Source organism: Monocercomonoides exilis, assembly GCF_001643675.1.
Source record: "Monocercomonoides exilis strain PA203 chromosome Unknown scaffold40-978991, whole genome shotgun sequence".
Lineage (NCBI taxonomy): Eukaryota > Preaxostyla > Oxymonadida > Polymastigidae > Monocercomonoides > Monocercomonoides exilis.
This window is the reverse complement of record NW_027150585.1, coordinates 520,149-535,588: the sequence shown is the minus strand read 5'-3', so window position 1 is coordinate 535,588 and position 15,440 is coordinate 520,149. Positions and strand designations below refer to the sequence as shown.

Here is a 15,440-nt window from a genome sequence, read left to right as displayed (position 1 = left end):
GTGCTGTTGGAATAGGTTTACGAAAAAAAAGCCAGAAAGAACAAGAAAATTGCCTTATTCTCCCGCAGATTCTCTTTTATTGGTATTTTTGATCGATTGCATATTTATTATGAATTATTATTTCATAAATGAAAGAATTTTGCCAAATTACTCCTTCAAATAGATTCAATTGAAAAAAAAAACATTTTTTTTCTATATAATGATTATGTTTTCAAATATTGTTATTCGATACCTTCTTTGCAACATATGACACTCAAGAAAAAAAATCAAACAAATTTAATGATTTTTTGAATTTAAAATATCTGCTGATTTGATTCTTGAGTTCTGATTAAGCTCCAGTTGCATTGCGGAATTTTAAACTTATTTAAAAAATAAAAGAATGTTTGAATTTTGGAGTTTATGAATCAGATGGGAAACGCTTAAAGAATGTTCATTTTTTAAGTGCAAATAATTGGCTTGCTGAAGTGCAAAAGTTTATAAATGATTTCTAACTATAATTAAAACCCAATTATTTCGAAGAAGTTCTTTTTTGAAAGGAAAGGATGAAGAATGGACATGACAAGATAACTGCAAAAAAGTTAAAAAATCAAAAGTGATTGATAATTTATTCATTCTTTGCTTGAACACGACCAAGACGACGACCTGTTCTACGGGCAGCAATAAGACCAATCTTCTGACCAGCTGGCCTGTTTCTGGCAACTGTTGTTGGCACACCAATGTGTTGATGGTTACCACCACCATGAGGATGATCGACAGGGTTCATTGCAACACCACGCACTGCTGGCCATCCTCTACGCTTTGCCTTGTATTTGTGATAGCAAACACCAGCCTTCATGATTGGCTTCTCATTACGACCACCTCCAGCAACAATACCGATCATTGCACGGCATGATGAAGGAATAATCTTTTTTGAGCCTGATGGAAGACGAAGACGTGTCTTTCCTGTTTCGTGGTTGTGGCTAACAACGGCTGCAGAGTTTCCAGAGCAGCGAGCAAGAACACCACGGTCTCCGGCTTTCGATTCAACGTTGCAGATGACTGTACCTTCCGGCAGAGATGAAACTGGAAGAACATTTCCCACATCGATGGCAGCTGAAAAAATAAAAGCAATTTTTGAAAAATTTAAACAAATACGCCTTGAAAAGAAAAATCAATTACCTTTCTTTCCACAGTAAATGAATTGTCCTGTGTACATTCCTTCTGTTGCGATGAAAGTTGCATGTCTCTTCTTGTACTTATATGGGTGACGGAACTCAACAATTGCAAGAGGTGCTCCTCGCCCTGGATCATGAATAATCCTTCTGACCACACCCTTGATATATCCATGTTTCTCGGCATAATCAATAGCACGCAATTTGGCAGAACCTTTCCTGTTGTGAACGTGAGATTTGAATAAAGCGCTTCCTCCTTTCCTTTGTGAACGAATAACACGTCCCATCTTCCTGAAATTTTTTAATAAAAAAATTAAAAACCAATTCGTTAAACATAGTCAAAAACAATTTTTTAAAGCTTAGAAAATAAAATAACAAACTTTTTTTCTCCCTAAAAATTTCCTTTGAACGGCACAGATCAATTTAATTTATAGATATTATTTTATGATCAAAATATTTATTTTTTAAATTCGCTTCCAAATAAAGTTCATAATGCTTTAAAGAAAATTTAATTTAGTGAAGTGGTGATACTCTGCACACATCCCCTGAAAAGCTAAGAACGCAATAAACATGCTTTTTTTGAGCATAATAATCTACATCCATCAGATCAATTGAGACTGAAGTGATTGCGTTGCAATGCTGCATCATTGCATGGGCGCGTGCGATTGCAACCAAATCTGCCGCTGCTGTGCGTATGAAGCTGCTGTCTGACGAATCTTGAGGAATGATCTGCTCCCTTATTAAAATCAGAGAAAGAGCACCTGCGTTGTGTGTGATTCTGTGTTTCGGAAGGAACGGCAGAGGGGTCAAAGTGACAGAAGTCACAAAGGGTGCAGTGGAATTGGCCGACGAGGGGAATTTTCGAGACAAGGAGGTATGGGATGCAGGAGATGGGGGAACGAATGAGGAGGAGGAGGAAGAAGAAGAGGAAGAAGAAGTGGAGGAGGAAGAAGAGGATGATTGATATGAATTGGAAGAAGAAGAAGAGGAGGAGGAGGAGGAAGAGGAAGAAGGAATTTGAGAAAAGCTGTTGTTGCTGCTGCTGAAGAGACTTGTTTGCTGCTTCGTTGCATCGTCCAGATAAGATGTCTGAACAGATGAAAGAATCCCTATATTTTATTATTTAACAAATAATTATTATGGATAAAAAAAAAATAATGATATCAATTCAAACACAAACAAAATAAAAATAAAAACAAAACAAAACAAAACAAAATAGAATAAAATAAAATAAAATAAAATACCTTCAAATCCACTTGCAACATCCTTCGTGTTCTGTGTGATTGGCACAGGCTGTGGAGTGGATGAATGAGAAGGAGGAGAAGAAGAAAGAGAAGAAGAAGAAGAAGAAGAAGAAGAAAAGTTTTCTTTGAATGAATCTGTTTTATTTTCGTTGTGAATGTTTGGTTTTTGTGTTTCTGACAGTTTTATTTGAGAAGAGGACAAAGGAATAAATGAAGAAGACAATTGATTTGGATCATCTGAAGAAGAAGAAGAAGAAGAAGAGAAGGAAGAGGAGGAAGAGGAAGAAGAAGAAGAACTTGATGGAGAAGAAGAAGAAGAAGAAGAATTATAAAAACAAAAACTAAATTTTTGTTCTCTTTCTTCATCAGAAGCAGCCAAAATGGCAGCAGAAGAAGAGATCTGAACAGAATGAGGGCCAGACAGAAGAACAGAAAATGGCTGAGAGGCAATCAGAGAATGGATATGTGGATGGAATGAAGAAGAAGAAGAAAGAGAAGAAGAAGAAAAAGGAGAAGGAGAAGGAGAAGAAGAAGAGGAGGAGGAAGAGGAGGAAGAAGAAGAATTAAAAGAAGAAGAAAGAGAAGAAGAAGAACCAAAAGAAGAAGAAGAAGAAGAAGAATTAGTAAATACATGTCTATGAGCACTGTTATCAGTAGCAACCTGAAGAAGGATGTTTCTGATGGAGTCGAAAGAAGAGAGAAGAAGATGCGTTAATCGTTCTGTCTGGGAGAGCTTGAATGGGGGAGGAGGGAGAAGAGGAAGAGGAAGAGAAGAGGAAGAGGAGGAAGAGGAAGAAGAATAAGAAGAAGAAGGAAAAGAAGAAGAAGAAGGATCAAGAGAAACAGAATTTACAACGAATATGAATGGAATTTCTCGTTTTGCTGAAGAAGAAGAAGAATGAGAAGAGGAAGAAGAAGAAGAAGAAGAAGAATTGATAGAGGAAGAGGAAGGGGAAGAAGAGGAAGACAACAGAGAAGAGAAAGAAGAAGAAGAGGCAGAAGATGGAATAACTGAATAATCACATCCCAAAAGAGAAGAAGAAGAAGAAGGAGAAGCAAACAAAGCAAAAGAACTTGATCCATTCGCTTCACTTCCTTTTCTTTCTCTTTCTCTTTCTCTTCCTTCTTCTTCTCCTCTTCCTCCTTCCCCTTCTTTTCTTCTTCTTCTTCCTTCTCCTTCTCCTCTCCCTCTTCCTCTTCCTCCTCCTCTCCCTCTTCCAATCATCTGTGTTGTCACCAGCGGCATCAGAAGAGGCGACAGAACAGAGCGAAAAAGCGAAGAAAGAGCCAATCTGACGAATGAGTTGTCCATCTGCACAAATGTGATGGGGAGAGACCGGAGAAATGATTTTGGAGAGGAAGAGGAGGAGGAGGAAGAAGAAGAAGAAGGAAATGAAGAAGAGGAAGAGGAAGAGGAAGAGGAAGAGGAAGAGGAAAAATAAGTATTCAAAATAAAGTTCTTTTGAAGAAGACGCTGCCTGTTTCTTCTTCTGTGCCATTCAGAATCGAATTGGCTGACAGGGATGATGGAAGAAGAGGGGAAAGAGGAAGAAGAGGAAGAGGAAGAGGAAGAAGAAGAGGAAGGATTTGATGATAATGTTTGAGGTGCAGATGACGTGTTTTGAGAAGAAGAAGAAGAATTCGAAGAAGAAGAAGAAGAAGAAGAATTCGAAGAAGAAGAAGAAGAAGAAGAATATGATGTTGATGAAGATGAAGCCGAATAAGGAGGAAGAGAAGAAAGAGGAAGAGAATTAAGAGAAGAAGAAGAAGAAGAAGGTGGAGGAGGAGGAGAGGTAGAATGAATAGAGTGCACAGAATGTTGAGAAGAAACAGAAGGTTGACTTAAGAATTCTTTCCTTCTTTCTTCTTTTTGTTGCTCTTTTTCTTCTTTTTTGTTCTGATTTTGCTGATTTTGCTGAATTTCTTCTGTTTTTTTTGGGTTGTTTGTTTGTTTTCGATGAAAAGTGTTCGAAGAAGTTGGCAGCTGTTGCATAATCAGTGCTTGAGGGGAATCCAAAGAAGAAGAAGAAGAAGAGGAAGAGGAAGAAGAAGAAGAAGAAGAATATAACGAAGGCTGCTGATTGGAGCTGAAAGAGAACTGGATTGCTTTGACATTTGTGTTGCATGCATTTACTTCCTTCAGATATTCCTTTCTCAACTCTGCTATTGTTTCTGTTGGAATCGCTGTGGGCGGAAGAAGAGGTTGACTTGCTTCGATTGTCTGGATTGTGACTTCTTTCTCTTTCTCTTTCTCTTCTTCTACTTCTTCTTCATCTTTTTCTTTTTCTTTTTCTTCTCCTTCTCTTTCTCCTTCTTCATCTCCTTCTTCTCTTTCTCTTTCTTTCTTCTTCTCCTTCTTCTCTTCTCCCTCTTCTCCACCACCATCATTATCTTCCTCTTCTTCTATTTGTTTCCCCTTCCCTTTCTCCTCCCCTTCTCCTTCCCTCATCTTCACCCCCTCCCTTCTCCTTCTCTTTCCTCTCTTCCTCCTCTTCCTCCTCCTCTTCCTCTCCTCCTCTTTCTCTCTCACTTCTCTTCCAATCAACGCAAACCTCGCCTTCTCCTCCAGCTCAGCATCCAACTTTCTCCTCTGCTCTTCTGCGATCTTCGCCATCTCGTTCGCCAGCATCTCCTCATACTTCCTCCGCTCTTCTGCTTCTTTCTTCTTCCTCAAACTCCCTTTCTCTCCTCTCAGAATCATATTTCCTCCTTCTCCTCTTTCCCCTCCCAGCTCCATCAGCCCCACAGGTGTCCTCGGCGTGGGGAGTGCATCCAAATGCACAGCTGTTCCCGATGCCACCACAAACACAGAGTCAGCCGTCACACACACCTGACTGGAATAGTTGAACACCGCATTCCTCGCTGAAATACGCGCTTTCAGTGTTAATTGCCTGTGAATATCAGCTTCGAGAAAGGGGAGTGCTTCAGACACAGCTTCGGCGAGCTCGTCGGAGGAGAGAAGGGAAGAAGAAGAGGAAGAAGAAGATGATGAGGAGGACGATGAGGAAGAAGAAGAAGAGGAGGAGGAGGAGGAGGATGATGAGGAAGAAGAGGAGGAAGAGGAAGAGGAATAACCAGAAGTGGAGCTGTAGCCCAAGGCACCTGAGGCAGAAGAATATCTCAATGGGCGCATAGAAACAGCATCAATGGTGATCCAAGGAAGAGAAGTGTATGAAGAAGAGGAAGAAGAGGAAGAAGAAGAGGAAGAAGATGATGATGGGAGAGGACAGTTGATGAAAGGAGGAGGTTCGCAGGAAGCGAGGATGAATTCAGGAACATACGCAGAATGGCAGATGGCACAAACAGAAGGAGAAGAAGGAGAAGAAGAGGAAGGAAATGAAGAAGGAGAAGGAGAATAAGGAAGAGGAGGAGGAAGAGAAGAAGAAGGAAGAAAAGGAGGAAGAGGAGAAGGAGAAGAAGAAGGCACAGCCTGAATGGGGAGATGCGAATGGAAGAAAGAGCAAGCGTGGATGGGGCAAAAGCATCTGAGGGAAGGCGGAATAGAGTCAGCAAAGGAAGGGCAGCCACACAACAAGTTCAGCAGCTTCCTCTTCTTTCTCAGAATGCGCTGTGTCTGAAGAAGAGAGCGCGATGGGTGGAAGAGGAGCTCATCTGGAAGCACATAAAGAGAATCACGTAAGCACAGGGCGTTTTGGAGTGCTGCTTCATCAGGGCTTTCTTCTTCTTCATCTTCATCTTCTTCATTGTTGTTGTTTTCACTGATTTCATCATCATCATCATCTTCTACTTCTTCAAAATCTCCATCATAATAACCATCTCCATCTATTTCATTGAAAAATTCACCATCATCATTGCCATCACCTTCTTCTTCATAATCGTTATTGTCATCATTATCATAATCCTCTTCCTCTTCTCCTTCTCCTTTTTCTATCATTGAAATAACAGCATCTCCATCATCACTTTCATTGCCTTTCTGTTTCTTTTGCTTCTTTTGTTTGTTTGACACATCTTTTGGAGAAGAAGAAGAAGAAGAACAAACAGCTGATTTTTGATTAGATCCAACAGAACCAACACTTCGAGATCGTTTCTGAGAAGAAGGACGAGGTGGAAGAGGAGGAAGAGAAGCATTCGGGTTGTTAACAGAAGAGGAGGAAGAAGAGGAGGAAGAAGAAACTGATTGAGACGAAGGAGGAATTAGCAAAGGAGAAGGAAGTTCTTCTTCAGCAGAAGACAAAGAAGCCAACGAATCCAATCCTGTTTTGGTTGCTTCTTCTTCTTCTTCCTTCCCTTCTTTCCCTTCTTTCCCTTCTTTTCCTTCTCCTTTTTCATTTTCTTCCTTTTCAAGATTCTTTTCCTTCCCTTCTTCTTTTCCTTCTTCCTTCTCTTTCTCTTCCTCCGTCTTTGGCAAAGGCAGCCCTCTTTCGTCCTTTCCTGGTATAATCCCCTTCTTTCTGTGCTTCTTCCTCCTCTTCTTCCATCTCTTTCTGCTCCTCCTGTTCTTCACCTTCCCCACCTGCTGTTCATCTAACCAATACATTTCCATTCCTCCTCCCACTCCTCCTCCAATACTTCCTCCATCTCCTCTTCCTCTTCCTCTTCCTCTCCCTCCTCCTCTCCCCATTTCCATCCCTCCATACCCCATTCTCTCTCTCTCTCTCTCTCTCTCCTTCCTCTCCATCCACATCCTGTCCCCCATAGACCTGCTCGCCTCGTCCCACCCTCTGCACCTCACCCCTGTCCCCTCTGCCGACAGCACACACACATCATTCAACACACACGCACTCTCCTTGTACCCCAGTACCAGCTCTGCCCCACACCTCCTTGCCTGCCTCCTGATCTCGTCTTGCACTTCCCCCCACCACACGCTCCGCAGCCCAGCGTTCCCTTTGTCCCTGTCTGCACACACACGCACAGCACGTGCAGAGAGCAGCTGGAGGAAAGAGAAAGGGAGTGGGAGCGTGGTGAGGGTGCAGAGGACAACGGGGGCGGCTGACGGGAGGTGGGGGAGACGGGGAGGGAGGGGGACATAAGGGACAGGGAGAGAAAGGGAAGGGAAAGGCAAAGAGAAGGGGAAGGAGGAAGAGGAAGAGGAAGATGAGGAAGAGGAAGGATAAGAATAAGGAAACTGGTTGAAAGGTCTTTGGGGATAAGCAAAGTTGTCAATAGCTCTTCTTCCATTGTTTGCGAATGAAGAATATCTTGATTGTTTTCTTTGCCTGTTGGAAGAACCGAACTGGTCTATGTATTTGACAAGAGGGTTTGGTGAAGATGGAACAAAGCTATTCATCAGATACTGCTGATTATGTTGCTGTTGATAAGGATAATGAACAAACTGCTCATTCCCCATCGAATCTCTCTCGTGCCACACCTTCCCCACATAGCCATCATAACTTCTTGTTCCATTGATTTTTCCTCCTCTCCCTCTTCCTCTTCCTCCTCTGCCTCTGCCTCTTCCTTTGTCTCCTCCTCTTCCTCTTCCATTCATTCCTGATGATCTCTGAATCAGAGCAACAGATTGCTTCTCTGACTGTGTTGATGAATCTTTGGAAGAAGAATTAAGAGAAGAGGAGGAGGAGGAAGAAGAAGAAGAAGAAGAAGAAGAAGGAGCTGAAGTTGGCACAACCATTTGCTCACCTCCAGCCAACTGCACATCCATTCCTTGCTGTCCATTTGAAAGAGGAGCTTTTGCGATGCTTCTGCTGCTCTCCACACGAAACAGCCCATCCAATGAAAGATCATCTGCCTCACAACTCTTGTCTTTCTCCTTCGCTTTTCTGCTTCTGGCGGAAATCGTTTTTTTCATGGTTTTGTTTACTCTTTCTTCTCCTCCTTCTTCTGCTCCTTCTCCTTCCTCCTCCTCCTCCTCCTCCTCTTCTTCTTCTTCTTCTTCTTCTTCTCCCACAATTTCATCTTCTCCCATCCCTTTCTCTTTCATCTCTCTTCTTTTTTGCATTTCAATTCTTCTTCTTCTTCTATTTTTTTCCCTTCTTTTTTCATTCTTCTCTTTCTCTCTAACCAACTTCTGAAATTCTTTCTTTGCCTCGTCCTCTCCCATCAGCTCTGCCCCATCCACAAACGGTGCTAATGCTGTTGAAATCGCTCCCTTTCTCCCCACAACATGCTTCCTCCTCTCTGTCTTCACACTTTTCTCCCTCTCTCCTCCTCCTCCTCCTCCTCCTCTTTCTCTCTCTCTCTCCTTCTCTCTCTGTGTGTCTCCTCCTCTTTCTCCTCTTTCTCCTCCTCCTCCACCAAATCCTCCTCCTTCTTCATCGCTGCTCCTTCTCCTCTGTTTCGTGGGCATTGCTGCCTCTTCCTCTGCCTTCCACACTCTGCCCCACCCGAAACTCAGCTCGTTCCCTTCATCTTGCCCTCTGTTAAGCTCATTGTATTTTTCACTGGAATATTCTGATTCTTCTTCTTCTTCGTTTTCGTCATCATCATCATCATATATTCTGCTTTTACGTTTCAGACGTGACTTGCGTTTATCTTTTCCATTGCAACCATCATCAACATCTTCTTCCTCGTCCTCCTCCTCCTCTTCCTCTTCGCATTCACAAGGACATTCATCATCATCATCTTCTTCTTCTTCTTCAATCAGACTCCCTCTCACTCTCTCCACCACACATGCTGTGCCCATTGCCCTCCCCACCACCACTCCTGTCTGCTCTTCCAGATCAAAACTCACTTTGTACCCCAAAACTGCATTGCAGCGGTACGTGCTCGCTTCGATGCTCAGATGCCTGCGCATTTCACTGATTTATTTTCAAATTAAAATAAAAATTATGTTTTTGTTGATTTTTTTTTTGATTATTTTTTTAAAACACAAGTAATAAAAATATTTAATAGAATATGTAATAAATTTTGTGATTTTGCAAACCTTATCATTCTATAAAACAGTGCAAGTCGCTGATCATTAGAAATTCGCGATGCTCTGATTTTGTCCACCCATTCATATTCCGGATCATCTTCACATATCAGATCACGCACAATTCCAACAACAGATATAATCCTCCAATTTTCTGGTGGAATCAAAGATGACGAAAAAAATATTCCGCTAACTCTCGTTTCTTGCTCTGGATTTTGATCTTTGATAACATCAATTTTTATTGAAACAAGAAGTTCACCTCTTTGCCCCCGTTCGGAATCAATAATAGGAAACCATCCTTCACATTTCCAAGGTTCCCAGCCACTGAGAATATTATCAAGGTCAATATATACCGAACCTATAACATCATCTGACGAAACGACGTCCTTATCCCAAAGTCTAAAAGAGAGTCAAACACAAAAGAATATATGAAAGATATTCACAAACCGAAAAACAAGCGGAACATCCTGCCAACTGTAATCATTTCCAAGTTCAAAAGTCCAATACGCATTCCAATGTGGATTAAGAGTCTTTTTAGCAATTGAAGTGGTTACAACAGGTTTATGCCCAAAATGAACCTAATAATTTGAAATGTTTCAAATGAATTAATATAATGATATATATTTTAAGGTTTTTTTCATGAAAGTACTTAAAGTGCATGTATGAAATACGTTCAAACCTCAACATATGCGTCAGCACTTCCTGAACCACGGTCCATCACAGGAAGATTTCTCGCCGCAATCACGCCAATGTTAAAGTAAACGGGCATGCACTTTTCCAAAAAGAATATATAACACAAAATATAAATATATAATTTTACTGGATTAAATTTCTTTCCAACCTAGCTCAAATAATTCGCGTTTTCTTTTTATGCAAAAAATGATTAAGATTAAGGTAACAAGATCATGTCTTCAGCATTTAAGGGGCTTAACAGCTTTATTAGCGATATTCGTTTTTGTTTGCTTTGTGAATTTTGAATAGCCTTTTTTTATGCTTATATTCATGCAATTATTACCATTTAATATTTTAAATCAAGGCAAAACACATGACCAGGAATCAGATCGAGTTGAAAAAGAGCTTTCACACATTCGTGAAGCTTTTGTGAACCCTAAAAAGATGGACCTATATGAAAGAAAGAAATTTGTACTTAAACTTATGTATATAGACATTTTAGGCTATTCAGTTGACTTTGGACATATGGAAGCAATGGAGCTTATTCATAGCCACAAATTTCAAGATAAAGTTATTGTATGTCAGAAACGTTTATTTATTAGATTTTTCTACTATTTTTTCCCCGCAAAATATAGGGTTATACAGTTATTGGCTCTCTTGTTAATGAAAAATCGGAGCTTGTTCGATTAATAAATCAAGCACTTTTAACTGATTTAACATCTGTTCGTGAATGCGTTCAATGCCTTGCGTTAGCTTTCATAGCAAATTGCGGAAATGCAGAAACAGCAGAAACACTTGCAAATAATGTTGCAAAAATATTAATGAATAAATCAGCAAATAGATATGTGATTAAAAAAGCGTCACTTACACTTCTCCATCTCTTCCGCAAAAATAGCGATGCCGTACAACCGGAAAACATGAACGAACGTATTGAACAGCTTCTGCAGCACAGCGATGGTGGAGTTCTGACAGCTGTCATGTCATTGTTGCACGGGCTGGCTGTAGCAAATTCTGCTGCATACAAATCGCTTGTACCTGTAGTGTGCCGCATGATCAACCAGGTTGTGCTGAAGCGGGCGGTCTCAGGCGACTACATGTACGACCATCTACCAGCGCCGTGGCTGATCGTAAAGGTTCTTCAGTTCCTGCAGCACTACCCAGAGATTGAGTCGCCCACTGCGATGGAAGACCTCCTGCAAGTGCTACGGAAGATTCTGAACACAGACACCACCAAGTTCGCTTCGGTTGACCCGCGGTCGCGTGTCATCGTGCGGCACAATGCGATGCTGGCAGTGCTGTTTGAGACAGTCTACTTGGCTGTTTCTCTGAGGGCAGACCCAGCGCTTATTAGGCGGTGTGTGCACCACATGCGGAGCTTCCTGGCGATCAGTGACCCAGACATCCGCTATCTGTCGCTGGAGGCGCTGCAGCGGCTGTGCACGCTGGATCCTGAGGCGACGGGGGAAGATATGATGTTTGTGGCTCAGGTGGAGAGGCTTATTCAGCACCCGGACATTTCACTCAGAAGGAGGGCACTGGATGTGCTGTTTGAGCTGTGCAATGAGAAGAACTCAGACGTGGTGGTGGGCAGACTCGTGGAGTATTTGGACTTGGCAGAGTACGAGATTAAGGAGGAGCTGGTATGAATGATTATAATAATTAGTTTTTTAATGTGAAGAATTTCTTTCTTTCTTTCTTTTTCTTTTTTTCTTTTTTTTTCTTTTTTTCTTTTTCTTTTCTTTTTCTTTTCTTTTCTTTTCTTTTCTTTTCTTTTCTTTTCTTTTCTTTTCTTTTCTTTTCTTTTCTTTTCTTTTCTTTTCTTTTCTTTTCTTTTCTTTTCTTTTCTTTTCTTTTTAATGTAATTTTTTTTTTAAAACATCATTTGTATTTATTGAATCATTTCTCATTGCATTTTCCTTTCTTCTCCTCCAAACTCCTTCCCCTCCTCCTTACCCCATCTTTCTCCAAATAAAAAGGTTCTCAAAATCGCCATTCTTGCCGAAAAATACCCTATCTCAATGGAATGGTATGTCAACATCATCCTCCATCTCCTGCGCAATGCTGGCGACACCACCCCTCAAGAAATCTGGTACAGAACAGCCCAAATCGTCTCTGCCAACCCCGCCATGCAGCCACACGCCGCCACCACTGCGATGCTTCTGCTGCAGAATGCGTCATTGCCAGACAACGCTATTCGTATCTGTGCTTATCTGCTTGGAGAACATCACTCACAAGTGCCAAAGGAGCAGTGGGGAGCAGCAGAGATTGTGGAGGCGCTGGGAAAACACCTGACAGACTCGCAGAACAACACACGAGCGATCATCTTATCAGCCATTGCGAAGATTGCTGCTGCTGCAAATGCTTCTTCTTCTTCCTCTCCCTCTTCATCTCCTTCTTCTTCAGTGCAGCAAGTCGCTGATGCCTATCTCTCTCAATATTCCACACACATTGCTGAAGATCCGCAGGAAAGGAGCTGTGAATTTCTTGCTTTGTTGCATTCGTCCCCCGAAAGTGCCTCTGCCACACTCGCTCCTTTGCCTCCCTTCCAGCCGAGGCAGTCGATTTTGCTGAGAGATCTGAAGAAGAAAGTGAAGGAAAGCGGAGTGGTGGAGAGGGCATCGAAGCATTTAGAAGGGATAAAAGATGAAGGAGATGAGGAAGAGGAGGAAGCGGAAGGAGGAAGAGGTGAAGGAGAAGGTGTGGATGCAGCTGGTCAAGGGGTTATCAATGGATTCAGTGGGAATGTGGGAGGAAGTGGAGGAAGTGCAACAAATGCAACATTTGGCTCAACATCTCAAGCTTTTCCTGTTCAGCATTCAAATAACTCATCAGCGTTCGCAACTGAAGCAGCACAAGCTGCGCCTTCTTCAGCTGTGGTGGTTGATGATAACGACAAAGATATGATTGATCTGAGTGGGTTTGGAGTTGGGGCACATTCGTCATCGTCATCATCTGCTTCTGCTTCTGCTTCTTCAGATGCATCTTCCTTCGATCCAGCAGCATTGCTGGCGAATCTGATGGGCCAGCCATCACAACCAACTTCTTCTTCTTCTTCTTCTTCTTCTTCCTCTTCTCTTCCACCACCCGAATCCAACCCTCTCCTGGAGCAGCTGCATAACGCCCTCATCTGCAATGTGGAAGGCAAACTATACGAAGACGCTAATCTATGCATCACGTGCCATCACGAGTACCAGCGCCATGAAGGACGAATGCTGCTGACGTGGACGAACAAAACAGGCAGCAGTGGAGGGGTGCCGTCGCAGGCGCTGATGAATGTGGCTGCGTCTGTCCAGAACTGCCCTGAACTGTCTCTCCAAATAGAGCCCATTGCACCGATCATCCACCCAGCTGCCTCTGTCACACAGCACATTGTGGTGTCTCAGACACAGCCAGCTCTGGCTGCTCCTGTGTTGTGCTTGTCATACTCTGCAGGAGTGACTACTCATCGCTCACTGGTGAAGCTGCCTTGTATTGGGATTAAGTTCTTCCAGCCGGTGTGCCCGCCGAAGGAGCTGTTTGTGCAGCAGTGGGGGGCCGTCCCGGCACAATCGCCTCTGACGGTGTCTGAGCAGTTCTTCTTCCACGGCATGGCACTCAACCCGCAGACATTTCAACAGGCTGTGGCGTTTCTCCAGGGCCCAGCGAAGATGCAGCCACTGGCGGGTTATGATTCCACTCCTCAGACGCTGTGCTTTGCAGCTGGAGTGAGCTGTTCTGGCTCTGCTGCCCCGCTGCCGCTGATGCTGAAGATGCAGATGTCACAGGGAGATGGGAAGCTGATGCTGACTGTGAAGGGCTCAACACCACAAGTGGCTGAAGTGACAAGGAAGTTTGTGATTGATTTGCTGAAACAGATGTAAGTGGAACAATTATTAAAGACTTGGATTGATGATGATAATGGCAATGATAATAATTAATAAATAATAAATAATAATGTTAAAATAAAGAAAGCGCATTCTCGTTCTCTTCCACGTCACAGTCTTGATTTATTAACACATGAAAAAAAATTGAAAAAAAAAAATAATCTTTTCTTTTTTTTTCCTCTTATGTATTTAAAGTCTGAGTGTTCTTGTTGTTTCGTCCGTTTTGAGGGTTCTTCACATTTTCGAGTGTTTTTTTCAATCTATTTTTATTTTTTTTTTTAAAAGAGCATTGATTTCTCATAAACTTACACATTTATTTTGCTCTATTTTTTTTTTTATCTCTCCTTCATTTATTTTTCAATTTTGAACGTTTCTTTTCTGTTTTTAGAAGAAATTTCATGATTCATTGTTGAGTAGTTTTCAATTAAAATCCCTTCATCCTCTTTTGTTTCTGGCTCTTTTTTGAAATTTTGAAGTAAATTGTTTAGTGAAGTTCATATTTCCTATTTTCCAATTGCTTGCATTTTCATGTCAACGTTGCTCTCTTTTATTCTAATTTAATATTTTTCTTTCTTTTTTCCCTTTCCATTTTCTGTTTTATAATTATAAAAAAAAAACATTACAAAAATTCATCTTTTCATGAAATGGATTTTATTTTTTATTTTTTATTCAAAAAAAGAAAATTCTTTTATTTAACATATTTTTTCAAAAAATTCTTGTGGAAATCGTTTCGAACAGTATCATTTATAAACCTTTTCTTCTCCTTCTCGTCTCTTGTTGCCTGATTCCTGAACACTGTATCTTCATCCCAGCGCGGCCGAACGGCAAAAGAGCGATTTTCCATTGAAAGAAGCGTCGTCGAAAGAGAAGAAGGTTTTGAGTCAGGCAGAGATTCCATTGACTGATTTTCTTCTGCTTCATGAAGCTGCTTCAAAGCTCTTTCTTGTTTAATCTTCTCCAAAACAGCAAGAAGCATTGCATCATCATCTTCATCATCCTCTTCGTCTTCATCGTCATCGTCGTCGTCATCGTCTTCTTTGCTTTTATCATTTTCTTTTTTCTGCCTTTCTTCATCATCAGAATCTTTTGAATCTTTTTCATTATCCTCTTTTTTATATGAAGTGCCTTCTTCATTTTCATTGTTTGAATTTTCATTTTCATCATCGCTTTCATCATCCTTTTCATTTTTTTGTCGCATTTTCTTTTGCCTGTAAAAAATTAGACAAACTTCCATTTTTCAAAATTAAGAAAACTTCATACTTTCTTGATGAAATGATTTCTGGAACTTCATCTTCGTCATCAAATTGAGATACTGAAAAGTATTTGTGTTGCAACAAATATCGAAAGAATTTGCAAAAATAATAAAAATGAAAATACAAACAAATAGAATCTAAATGAGATCGTTTTTTAGGTGGAGGAATTTCTTGTTCTTCTTTCACAAACGTTTGTGAAATAATTCTATGCGGAGATACAATAGATTGAGGGGTTTCAAATCTGTATTTGAGAGCTGTGTGACCGGCCATGTCTTTTGATGAATATTGTTTTGACGGTACAGGAAATAAAAGTGTGCGAGCAATCTTTGTATGATAAGTTGCTTTTCCAGACATATTTGAAAACCTTATAAAATTTATGTAGATTTCCTACAAGAAATACAATAAAAAAGAAGTTCTTAAAAATGTCTTAG

The 15,440-nt window shown here is 41.1% G+C and overlaps 4 protein-coding genes across 4 annotated transcripts; 1 reads left to right on the top strand and 3 right to left on the bottom strand.

The window, feature by feature from the left end:
- Positions 1-380: 380 nt before the first annotated feature.
- On the bottom strand, positions 381-1,544 carry MONOS_1721 (putative 60S ribosomal protein L2). The gene is made up of 3 exons (XM_067870107.1): positions 1,532-1,544; positions 1,159-1,442; positions 381-1,092 (listed from the first exon to the last, which is right to left on the bottom strand). The coding sequence occupies exons 2-3, from the start codon at positions 1,436-1,438 to the stop codon at positions 605-607; spliced, it is 768 nt and encodes a 255-aa protein (XP_067722764.1). The 5' UTR covers positions 1,439-1,442; positions 1,532-1,544; the 3' UTR covers positions 381-604.
- Positions 1,534-10,112, bottom strand: MONOS_16796 (putative C2 domain). The gene is made up of 6 exons (XM_067869668.1): positions 10,063-10,112; positions 9,901-9,993; positions 9,669-9,799; positions 9,234-9,620; positions 2,396-9,108; positions 1,534-2,260 (listed from the first exon to the last, which is right to left on the bottom strand). The coding sequence occupies exons 2-6, from the start codon at positions 9,988-9,990 to the stop codon at positions 1,665-1,667; spliced, it is 7,917 nt and encodes a 2,638-aa protein (XP_067722763.1). The 5' UTR covers positions 9,991-9,993; positions 10,063-10,112; the 3' UTR covers positions 1,534-1,664.
- A 14-nt stretch (positions 10,113-10,126) lies between these two features.
- On the top strand, positions 10,127-14,401 carry MONOS_1722 (Adaptor protein complex 2 (AP-2), alpha subunitB; the record flags this gene model as incomplete). Its single annotated transcript, XM_067870118.1, has 4 exons — positions 10,127-10,178; positions 10,258-10,469; positions 10,529-11,533; positions 11,870-14,401. 4 exons carry the CDS (start codon positions 10,127-10,129, stop codon positions 13,751-13,753), a joined length of 3,153 nt encoding a protein of 1,050 aa, XP_067722762.1. The 3' UTR covers positions 13,754-14,401.
- On the bottom strand, positions 14,397-15,431 carry MONOS_1723 (CWC15-like protein). The gene is made up of 3 exons (XM_067870129.1): positions 15,138-15,431; positions 15,017-15,068; positions 14,397-14,964 (listed from the first exon to the last, which is right to left on the bottom strand). Exons 1-3 carry the CDS (start codon positions 15,361-15,363, stop codon positions 14,445-14,447), a joined length of 798 nt encoding a protein of 265 aa, XP_067722761.1. The 5' UTR covers positions 15,364-15,431; the 3' UTR covers positions 14,397-14,444.
- Positions 15,432-15,440: the final 9 nt, after the last annotated feature.

What these genes read in the sequence shown, in the direction of transcription:
- MONOS_1721 (XM_067870107.1), bottom strand. Translation starts at nt 1,438, where the DNA reads ATGGGACGTGTTATTCGTTCACAAAGGAAAGGAGGAAGCGCTTTATTC. An exon ending in CATTTACTGTGGAAAGAAAG is followed by an intron (nt 1,093 to 1,158) that starts GTAATTGATTTT and finishes TTATTTTTTCAG; the next exon opens with CTGCCATCGATGTGGGAAAT.
- MONOS_16796 (XM_067869668.1), bottom strand. Translation starts at nt 9,990, where the DNA reads ATGCCCGTTTACTTTAACATTGGCGTGATTGCGGCGAGAAATCTTCCT. An exon ending in GATGTTCCGCTTGTTTTTCG is followed by an intron (nt 9,621 to 9,668) that starts GTTTGTGAATAT and finishes ACTCTCTTTTAG; the next exon opens with ACTTTGGGATAAGGACGTCG. An exon ending in TGTTGCAAGTGGATTTGAAG is followed by an intron (nt 2,261 to 2,395) that starts GTATTTTATTTT and finishes AATAAAATATAG; the next exon opens with GGATTCTTTCATCTGTTCAG.
- MONOS_1723 (XM_067870129.1), bottom strand. Translation starts at nt 15,363, where the DNA reads ATGTCTGGAAAAGCAACTTATCATACAAAGATTGCTCGCACACTTTTA. An exon ending in ATCTCATTTAGATTCTATTT is followed by an intron (nt 15,069 to 15,137) that starts GTTTGTATTTTC and finishes AATACTTTTCAG; the next exon opens with TATCTCAATTTGATGACGAA. An exon ending in GAAATCATTTCATCAAGAAA is followed by an intron (nt 14,965 to 15,016) that starts GTATGAAGTTTT and finishes AATTTTTTACAG; the next exon opens with GCAAAAGAAAATGCGACAAA.